Genomic DNA, 11,727 nt, shown 5'->3' with positions numbered 1-11,727 from the left:
GTTGAGCAAACTGTTTTAAACGCAATAATCGAAGAATGAATAGAACCGGTGCACATGTTATTACCCTCGATTACTTTTGTGATTACGAAGCAACAGGCATTCAAAGAGAGATTACAATGAATTGGAACACCTACTCCACCATTTTCATTTTGATTTCGAATAATGGAACATACGAAAGGAACGCCTCGAGTAAGTTAAAATTCCAGCAACGATCTTAGAGTTACGTGAAAAAAGAGAACGATCAATAATATTTGTGCGGCAACGTTTTACATTGAAATGGCCGCGTAACAGGCCTTTGCCAGGCCAGCCGCGTCCCGAGCGGATTGCTCGGCCGGGACGTGGCGCGTCTCGTGTTTGCCGCTACCAAACTCGGCAATATTTAAATGGGATTGCGTTCGGGAATGTAATTGCTCGGGTAAACACCACCCGTGGAATTGTGGGACAGATATGGACGGCGAGCAGCGGGCTGACGGACAAGCGTAGGAAGAAAAGTAGCTCTAAACCAACATAAAATGACTACCAAGATGGAAGACGATGTGCAACGTAAATTCGTTGAAATAATCGTTAAATAAATCACGCAAACTAATATAGTATTCATAAAATTATTTAAAACTGAGAATTGTTCATTTCATACAAAAATTCCTGAAGTTCTAATTAATTGTCCGCGAAGCCTTCAATTCTGCTGGTTACTTATAAACCGATTCGCAACCAAAAGCCAGCAGATAGGGTTTTAAATATTAGTAATTACTGAGGGGTCACACTGGGGACCCTTCCAGCGGGAAACAAACATACCAGAACACCGCGTTATCTGTCCATCGTTTGGCACGTAACGCGAAATCTGTATCACCCTGGAAGCCAGCGTTCAGGTGAATGGGTGCAGAAACGGAGAAAGAAGTCGCGAGTCGCGCGTTCGCGGTAGACGAAGGGAGACGCGTAGCGACGTTGAATGACGCTTGCGTACGAGAGGGTGAAAAAGATCGCCTGACTGTACCAGAGACAGACGGACGATCGAAACGAGGGAGGAATTAACATGCGTGCAACGAGGATAACTGGAGGGACGCGTACCCACGCGCACACCCACACAGAGCAGTGGAAAGGGTGAGCCGGTACCACCGTCCCAAACGTTGGAGAGGGAACGGTCTATAACGCAGGCAGACGGAGCCAATCAGGGCGCAATGCGATTACCTTAACGAGAAATCCGATTACTTATTCATTCGCCTAACTCGAAATCAGTTTAACTAATCGTTTAATTCGGTAGCTACCCCTCCGAGCGGAGCGTTTTCGAGGCAGACACGGGCCGAGGTTTCTCCTCCCCCCTCTCTCGATCTCACTCTCTCTCTCTCTCTGGTCGCCTCTCTTTCCTTGCCATCCGTACGCGTGGATACTCGCTGGGTGTGGTGGTCGCGGGGCGGATGGCTCTCATCCCCATTTACAGCCTCTCTGCCTGGCCAAATAAACGCGCACACGCGCAACCACCGCCCTTTCTACGCGTGCTGTGCCACCCTTGGCGAGACGGAGAGGATAAGGACGGGGTACACGCGGTGGGGAAACAGGCCAGGAGGAGAGAGGCCTCATTCAATTCAATTACGTAATGAATTGTCGTGTCTTGAGTAAACACCCTTCCTCACCGCGACTCGCCGCCGGAAAATCGCCGGTTGGGGATACGTTCCTCAGCCGGAGGGGATGTCGTGGCCGCGTGTACGGACGTCTACAGGGTCGTTCAGGTGTGGCGATGTTGTTACGGGACGAAGCACCTCGAAATGGAATGCCGTGACGCTGGTAAATAAGTGGGTCACGTGGAAAATGGAATACTGGTATAATAAGAATGTTGCTCTGCTGAGTTTTTTCTTCGATCCTTTTGCACTGCAAATTATTTTGCGATTTTGCTATCAATAACTCCCTACTGTTTAAAGAGGTTTATTTGAAATTCACTTCAGGGGATAGTTTTCCTCGACTGTTACCTGTAAACAATTTTGTTTACTAGTTATATGAAATATAGCTCTTAAATTTTGTTGTAATTCATATTTATGGGAATTATATTTGTTTCTTTCTTTTATTTATTCATATCCAATTAAATTCGACAAATAAGTGCAAAGGGTTAATGCTTTTAGCAAGAAATATAAATGATTTACCCAAATTAACAGAGTTCTCTTATTTTTCTGGTTTACTTGAATTTTTAGCAGAATAATCGAATAGCGCGCTATTTTTAGTTCGATTTAAATAGGTAATAGTATTACGATGCACAGATTTCAGTTTCTACTTGGTCAGTCGTCCGCCAGATAAATATAAAAAAAATGAACTATGTTAATCCTGTACATCAACAGTTGCATATGTTATGCAACTTGAACTTTCACTTAACACAATTATCAATTTATTTTAAAATATTTTAAATTGCATAAATTCACTGTGAACAAATTTATTTTCTATTCTACGCAACAGGAATCCAAATCTCAATTCTTAAACAAATCACTCATTTTACGGATACCTATGACCCTATTTAATCCTGTATAAATATTTTCACAAAACTCTTCATTTAATCCGATTAAAAAATCATTTATATTTCCTCCTGATCTCAGAAATGTACCAACGTGCATAGAGTCGTCGGAATTTGAATATTATTGAAATTGTTAAATAAAGGAACAGACGTGTGAGCCACGCGTGAGCCACGCGATAGGAACTCGACGATTCGGTTGAGCAGAATCAATTTGAAGCTCGCAAACGCTTCGAAATCTCTCATCGCGTCTTCTGAGAGGTTGCAGCGTCTCATCCGGCTCGCATACACGCGTCCTGTCGTCGATCGTTTTCCATCCGTGGCGCATTCGTACGTGGATGCGCGCGATATCGACTACATCAACGTTTCCGGGACCTGTGCTCATCTCGTTTGCAGAGGCAGTATCGGTAATCCCGGTGTTCGCCTGGAATTAACAGCGCCGGTTCAACGGAGTTACCAGGAGGTGTGCACAAGGGACCGGAAACGGTTCACGATCAAAAGGAAACCGAGTCGTTATTAGCGGGAACTTGGTTGAATCATGTAATATATTTCGAGCCACGATGACGAGAGTCTTATAATATTAAAAATTAAACGAATTTTCGTAAGTTTGTACTCGCAATAAAACAATTGTCTTGGAAAATTTATTATTTTTTATTATTTAAGATAGAAGTGTCTTTAAAATGTTTATCTTTAAGGATTTCACTAAAAATAACGTGATTCTTTCATGAAATTCTCACCTTGCTGTTATTTAAAAATAAAAAAAGTTTTCTAAATGTTTATATTTGAATATTCCATTGAGAATAACCCTATTTTTGGATACAATTTATTATTTTCTATTATTTAAAATAGGTGTCTTTAAAATATTTATCTTTGGGGATTTCACTAAAAATAACGTGATTCTTTCATGAAATTCTCACTTTGCTGTTATTTGAAAATAAGAAAAGATTTTTAGATGTTTATATTTGAATATTTCACTAAGGATAACCCTTTTTTGGATACAATTCATTATTTTCTATTATTTAAAATAGAAGTGTCTTTAAAATGTTTATTTTTGGGGATTTCACTAATAATAACATGGTTCTTTCGCGAAATTATCATTTTGCTGTTATTTAAAAGTAAAAAAAGTTTTCTAAATGTTTATATTTGAATATTCCACTAAGAATAACCCTATTTTTGGATACAATTCATTATTTTCTATTATTCACAATCAAAAATCATCAAAACCGTTTATCCTTAAACACTCCACTAACCTGACCTAATTCTTCCATAAATTATTCGATTATATAACAATTATAACAAATACAACAGTATTATTATTAAAAATTAAAAGTGTCTTCGGAATTATTATTTTTAAAATGTTCGCACAGAACGAGATACTAAATTCATCATTTTCTTATATCAAAAAAAGTTCTAGAAGAGAAGTCTCCGAAAAATGCATTCAGAGAAAACAATTATTGTAGATACAATAAAAGAATCTATATTCGAAGAAATTTTAACGACACGTGTTGAATGATCGATACTTTTTTGTTTCATTCCTATTCTGTAGGATTAAATTGCCAATGTAAGACACACAAACGAACGGACGGTCATCGTCCACATAGAAATTATTCTCGCCATGGCATACTTCCGGTCCAAATTCCAAATTCCAAGTTCAATATCACTCAAGGTACTGTTTCCGATAGAGCCCACAAAAAGATACCGATGCAAGAAACAATAACAGCTAAACGTTTACCTCTAGGTTATATCACAACAAAACTTGCTAAATAATTTTAATTATCAGCAATACTATGTAGCAATCCATACATTTTTCTATAACAACAATTTGATATTAATACAATCAGACTCATTAACTGGTTACAGTAACTGGACAGAGTGCCTAGGACAATAGATGTAAATCATTGTTAATCCATGTCAATCCACACACCATCATGTCACACCACACACCATCATAATCATGTCAACCCATACACTTTTCTATAACAACAATTTGATATCAATAAAATCAGACTCATTAACTGGTTACAGTAACTGGACAGAGTGCCTAGGACAATAGATGTAAATCATTGTTAATCCATGTCAATCCACACACCATCATGTCACACCACACACCACCATAATCATGTCAACCCACATACTTTTCTATAACAACAATTTGATATCAATACAATCAGACTCATTAACTGGTTACAGTAACTGGACAGAGTGCCTAGGACAATAGATGTAAATCATTGTTAATCCATGTCAATCCACACACCATCATGTCACACCACACACCACCATAATCATGTCAACCCATACACTTTTCTATAACAACAATTTGATATCAATAAAATGACACTCATTAACTGATTACTCTGCCTAGGACAATAGATGTAAATCATTGTTAGCCAGAAGTCCATCGATAATCCAATCTACGTTGAGCGGAAACGTGAAATATTTCTGGTCTCGAAAATCGAAAGAGCAAGAAATCCAATATGGTGTCGGAAACTGCGGGAAACCCCCACCACCTTGTATGGATCTGATTTGCCATGGTTGTCGATCGAAGTGTCTCGAATCGGGTACCGAGTCGAAGCAGAAACCGCGAAAAAAAATGTTCACCTTTAAAAAACAGCCTCAAGTGGTGGAAAAGCCAAGTAACTGCAAGAAAGAGCAAAAATCAGTGGAGGAAAAACTGACATGGTGGGAAACGATCTTTGGACCCAGACCTGAGCGATCCTGGCCCGATCCTTGCACTTGTAGATTAGCACACAGGAAAAAGAAAAGGATGAGAATGCAAGATCCGAGACTATGCGATCCACGGTATCGACTTACTGCTGGAGATGTCTTTTTATACACGGAACCGATAAAGCAACCCAACAGACCGTCTTGTTTGGAACCGCAACCGAAACCTCCACCTGGGTACAAAGTGCCTAAAGCAGTGCTCTTTCGGATGATTAGCAGCACGTCTGAAACTGTGAGTAATACCGTTAATTTTTGCATTTCTTGTTTGCAGATTACTTGAATCCTGTGCACGTGCGATTAACCAGTTAAGTGCGTTCGACGTGTATACTCGTCGAACCAAATCTCAACTGCGGTGCGTTCGACGTGCATACTCGTCGTGTGAAATAAAAAATTACCATTCGCTACAAAAACTCGAAATCTCGATAAAATATAATAAAAATATTATTTGGTGGTACGTGCCCTTTATATACATAGCTTGAAATTTTGTAAACTATTTTCTTATTCTTCTTGTTTATTCTTGCTATCTTCAATTTTTCTTGCTCACGTATTTTATTATTTTTTGACAATTTTCAAGCTTTCAGTAGGAATAACGTATTCAGAAACGAATCGTTAGTTTTTTTGACGAATAAAAATGTAATCCTTCTTCGTTTCTCGTAAAATGATATAATAGTACCATTTGCCCTGAGTTCGACGTGTATACACGTCGTTGCTTGTTTTTAATTCCGCACCCTGTACTGATCTTTTCAAACTAAATTCCACGGTTAACTGGTTAATTTCGTTTCCTTTAATTTTGATTTTTAGTGTCTACTTAAAGTATCGAATCAAATTGATTTTGGTAACTGTAAATAATGTTGAAATAAATATTTGATGCTGAAGGATTTTTAATAAATTTAGATTTTAGGATTCATTAATATTTATAGTGTTATTGTGAACAAAGAGTAGAGAGAATTTTTTTGAAAAAGTTTTTGGAGATAAATTTGTACATTTTTAGGCGCTACTTAATCGAATGACGCTTAATGATCAAATATGGAAAGATGGCGAGGATATAAGACCAATGTCGTATAGAATTCCGTACGAGGAACTGAGGCCACCAGAGAGACGAAGGAAACCATTTAATTATCGCCTGGGAGTGAAATCGGAAGACGTTTTTCCGCCAATGAATAGAGACATGAATCTTTCTGGTACCCTTCAACGACAGCCGATTCGAAATCCTAATTTGTCGAGGACCTTAAAGGCTTTCGAGGACTTACAAAACGATCCGAAACAATTACATGAGAACAAGTGTAATTCGAATGAAATTGTTGGCAAACGATCGAGAATAGAGCAATTGAAAATTCTTATTGCACAAAAAGACGTGTCCCATTGTGTAGCCCCATTTTTCTAATTGATAAAATTATGTACAGTTGCCATGACGAAATAATTATAACAAATCCTAAAAGTTTACTTTCATTTAACGAAAAAATATTCCCGTGTAATTTAAAACAACATCGTTTAAAAAACGTTATCCGTATATATGAAAAAAGTAGTTTACAATTTTCATAAATTTACAAAACTAAAAAACAACACAAAAAAAAAAAGGAGAAAAGAGAGAAAACCATGAAATTGGTTTATATTCTTTCCAATAAAGTTGCGTCTCGTCATAATTAAATATATAAATAAAATATTATTATGAATAATAATAATTGTATAGAGAATGGAACAAAAGTGATATTTGAAAATGTTTTGTTATCTAATATCTAATTTATAATAATTTATCCATGGATGCGATAAGCGACTCGTGTAGACGTAATTTTGAGATCTATAACATAACCTTGACAAATAATTTACCATTAACCCTATTACCAAACCCTAGAAATGAGTTACCATTATATGGTAATAGCTTAACATTATTATCTATCGCCAATACTTTAGTTAGTAATTTGTCACGTGCCATAATTAAACTTAAAAAAATTCTATTCCCTTTGTCCTATATAAAAGTCCCATTTCATATAATTTGTTCGAAAACAAGAGTCTCTAAATATAAAATAAGAGTTTCACATTTCATGACATTTATTTAGCATTTCAAACAACAATAGACACATGGTTATCAAAGAAGACTTGATCCATTTTTTCTATTTTTCTACTCCTAATCAATAAAAAAACCAAATTTTCTAAATGGTACTGTTCGTCGAGCCGCGTTCCTGCTTTCAAGGTATATTCGACGCTTATCGACTGCTTAATATTCTCAATCGTAATTCTATTTACACTTTTATTCCACCATTAACATTATTTAATCATTATATGCTTGATTAACTACTTATTAAACACTAATATTATAAATATACGTATATCTTTGAATTTTACTTTTGTGCATTAATTCGAATTGTTTTATTTCCTTTTGTTACAGATTCTTAATCAATTATATTTTTCAAACAATAGATATAACGAGTAATTAACATCGTAACTATTATTCAATAACGACCAATAATATCTGATGGAGATTTAGTAATAAAACGCGTACGTACCAAAAAGACGCGCAACGAATATTTGGATGACCTCTGCTGTTGGTAATACGTGTCGAGACAAGTATCTATTTTCGAATTACGTTCACATGCTTATCGACTGCATAGTATTCTCAATTTTTATTCCTTTAACACTTTTGTTTTATTATTAACATTGTTTAATCATTATATGCTTGATTAATTATTTATTGAACATTATTATTATAAATATAAATACATTTTCCAATTTTCTTTTTTTCTTTTTTTCTTTCTTTTTGTGTGATTTATAACCTCAGTTATTATAAAATCTCGTCGTAACTAATTTTACTTTTGTGCATTTATTCGAATTGTTTTTTCATTTGTTACAGGTTTTTAATGAGTTATATCTTACAAACAATGGATATATTTCATTGATATCTAAAAGAGGTGACAAGGGGATCACATGGTATAAATTTATATATCTTTCTTATTGATTATTTGTTAACATTTGATATATAATTCATACTGTATAATGATACATAATTGATATATTTAATATATATAATTTATAGTATATAACAAATAATCACAGTAGAATTTTTATTGATCAGGTGTGTTATATTTTTGTGTTCATAGATAGTTTATAATATTTGAATATATTTTTCAATATATTCAAATTTTATAATCTATTTTATTTATGCATAATGTTTTATACATATATACATATGTATAATATTTCCACATAGTTGAATAATTTAGAAAGAAAGTAATATTTCTTTCGACAAACGCTCGATTAGGAAAAGACGACAAATAATATAAAAAAAAAATGTATTGTTATGACAAATAATATAAAAAATATGTATTGTAAAATGTCTTGTTTTTATTCATACCCTTTGTTCCCTTACTAACAATGCTTTTCTTACAGAAAATGTTGGTGACCGCGCGCAATGCAGTCGGTAGAGTCAGTGCTTGAACAGACACAAACACCTCACATATCCGTATGCACACCCGCTATAATGGAAAAATTGAATTCCATCCTCAACAGTCTCAAGGAGTCAAGCATGCTACTGAGGTAAGTATACAATATATATATCATAAATTTATAAATTTCCAAATTTGTTGTGCCATTTTATAGCATTTTTCTATAAATGTTTATAGTCGTCTCCAGGCTATTTATTCCTCAAATATAAGGGCTGCGCGAGCATTAAATATGAGAAAGCCGTCCTAGATTCCGCTTCAAAGTGTCGAAGCATTAAAGTGCCGATGAACATATGTTCGCAGAGCTTGTAAGTATAAACATAGGAAGAATAGTTATTTATTGTTATGAAATACTATTACATACATTTAATACGCATATTTATGCTTGCATAGGTTGCGTACCTTCAACAATTAGGCGGTTTCAGTGCAAAAGAAACAATAACTATAGCAATAAGGGAGACCTTGCACTACACAATTTCGCGGCACCTCTCCTGGTATGGCAAGGAAAGAAACAAAACAGCATTAGCTGACAGGCGGTCGACATTTACAATACATAGTACGTATTAATTTTTCTTCGTATTCATACCTTGTTTCCATGTTTTATTGCAAGTAATGCATGTTCACTACTTTTTACTTTCAGAAGCTGCGTGCTCAAACAATTATTTTTGAAAACCTGCCAAGAGGGAGTTTCAGAAATATGCGCGACAGGCTCTGCGAACTTGTAAGGAAAGTTACAGGAAGGGAGCGAAACGACATGGACCAGCTACTGTCCATTTTTGGAACCGAGACGAAGCTGACGTCGAAGAATTTTAAAAGGTACATTTCATTTCTAAACGAAAATATTCTCAATAGCGTAAAATTTGTTTAAATAACATCATATTTCACTGTTTTGTAGGAAAGCAAAATATGTATATTCGGCGGCTTCATCTATTGTTTATCGATTACATTAGTTATATCTCTATTATTTATTAATTATATCTTTATTATTGCTTATTAACTATATTTTTATTATTGTTTATTAATCGTATCTTTATTATTGTTTATTAGTTATATCTTTTTATTTTATAGTTTAAAATACATATATGATAATAAGAAGTAGAACATTTTTTTTACACTCGTCTCACATTCTACTGTAAAACATTTGCATGATTACTTTACATAAAAGCACTGTACAGGGGCGATAGAAAAAGAATCGCGAAGCAGGATGGAAATGAAAGAATAAAGAATTTAAGTGAATTGTCTTCATTCCGTTGAATTTTATATATCTCTTTTATAATTTCTACAAGCAGTAAAACCATGGCATGTATTGCGGGAATATATGTACCAAAGGAAAAAAAATAAAAAATTCTTAACGGAGTAATAGAAATATTGTACATATATATAATATGTGTCATGTCGCGAAATTGGTCGACTTCCTAATTACAGAATCAACTTTATGGTACGGACGCCATTACTAGCTATTTTTGAACTTTAATTCTTCTAAATGCAGGGAATAGGGTCTTTGGAAAGGTTGCTTTGGAATTTGTAAAGATTCGCACCTTTAGTACCTTAATTCAATACCTATGACGTGCCATAAACCCAATGGTTGTGTAAGTGGCTGCTTCGGTTTTTAATATATAAGATTGTACAAATGTAAAATAGTCAGTATTAAATTAAGTATTAAACTAAACATTAACCCAACTACTAAACTATTCAATCAACACAAAAAAAGTCATCTTTAGCAGTCCAACCGAGCAATTACACCAGGCGAAGTTAGGGACGTAACAGGATGAATTTTTATTTCATAAGTAATTATTATTTTATAATTTTATCTTATAAGTAATATATTTTATTTTATAAGTAATTTTATTCTATAAGTAATATTTTATTTTATAAATAATATTTTTATTTTATGACGAGTTGTAAGAAATATATATATGGCTTTCTCAATAATCATAAATATTGGAAAACAACTATCAAAATGTCTATCAATATTCATGTGTTGAACTCCTACTAACATCTAACGGTTTTAATTTGTATGCAAACACAGGTTCTCCGTTAGCAAATGTGACACTACGCCACTGCTGAGAAGATTCATGAATGAAACGATGACACGCGTGTCATGCTGGTACTGGCGCAGTGCCATTTGCACGCGTGTTACACTGATGACTAAAACCGTGCCGGCATTTTAGCTAACGAATGCGGTCACAGGTGGCTACGGATCTGCTGGCACTCCTCGGAAGTGCCGCTACAGTGCCAGTATGGTGTCGCCACCATCTTATCGTGTGTGGAGGTCCTTGACTACTATATTTTCTTCTAATTAACTTTCACGTGGATCGCTTTTATATAACAATTTTATTTAACAAACAACAAGTCTTTAACAAATAAGGTAAACTGAAGTAGAAGCTTAGAAATATAAATCTAGATTTTGTAAAGGAAAATTATGATGTGTAGTCTTTGATGGCGCAGAAATAAGTGAATAATAAATTTGAAAGACGTAGCAAACGAGAGTCTCTTTTTTATAGATGGCGCGAATTAATTTTGAAACAATTTCCTATCGAAAATGTACTTTCCGAGGAGCGGAAGTAGATGGCAGTGAACGTGTCTGCTGAGATATGGAAGTCGATAACGCCACACGTGTGTCGTCTGGGAGAGTCAAATGATCATTTTTCATAAAAGTAGAGATCTACCTTGTTTGGTAATACTCTGACATATACAAGAACCTATTTGGAATCTATTTTGTTTAGAATTCATTCTTTAGGAATCTATTCTGCTTAATTCCATCATTGATGAGATACAGGATTGACCGCTTACACAATACGCTTTTATGCATGGCCCAGGAATTTAGTGGCTCCAATAAATATTATACCAATAACTTGCCTTTCATGTTATTAATAATCCTTATCAGATTGAACTGCAACATTAAATAATTAAAATTAAAAAAAGAAAGGATTAGTTCACGTTTCTTGGCTTTATTATCTTCGATTGCTGAGTTGAAAGTTGTCGAGACTAACAATAATAATTCAAAACATCGTTGTCTACCACGGTTCCGTGAGACGAACGATTTATCGACGTACATTGTCGGTAATTACACATGCA

General features: G+C 34.8%; 1 protein-coding gene across 1 annotated transcript; it reads left to right on the top strand.

The window, feature by feature from the left end:
* Window positions 1-4,065: 4,065 nt before the first annotated feature.
* Window positions 4,066-6,650, top strand: LOC143430260 (uncharacterized). The gene is made up of 3 exons (XM_076906353.1): window positions 4,066-4,157; window positions 4,854-5,444; window positions 6,204-6,650. Exons 1-3 carry the CDS (start codon window positions 4,107-4,109, stop codon window positions 6,594-6,596), a joined length of 1,035 nt encoding a protein of 344 aa, XP_076762468.1. The 5' UTR covers window positions 4,066-4,106; the 3' UTR covers window positions 6,597-6,650.
* Window positions 6,651-11,727: the final 5,077 nt, after the last annotated feature.

This window comes from Xylocopa sonorina, chromosome 13 (genome assembly GCF_050948175.1).
Source record: "Xylocopa sonorina isolate GNS202 chromosome 13, iyXylSono1_principal, whole genome shotgun sequence".
Taxonomy (NCBI): domain Eukaryota; kingdom Metazoa; phylum Arthropoda; class Insecta; order Hymenoptera; family Apidae; genus Xylocopa; species Xylocopa sonorina.
The sequence above is the reverse complement of the archived record's forward strand: the minus strand, read 5'-3'. Positions and strand labels throughout refer to the sequence as shown.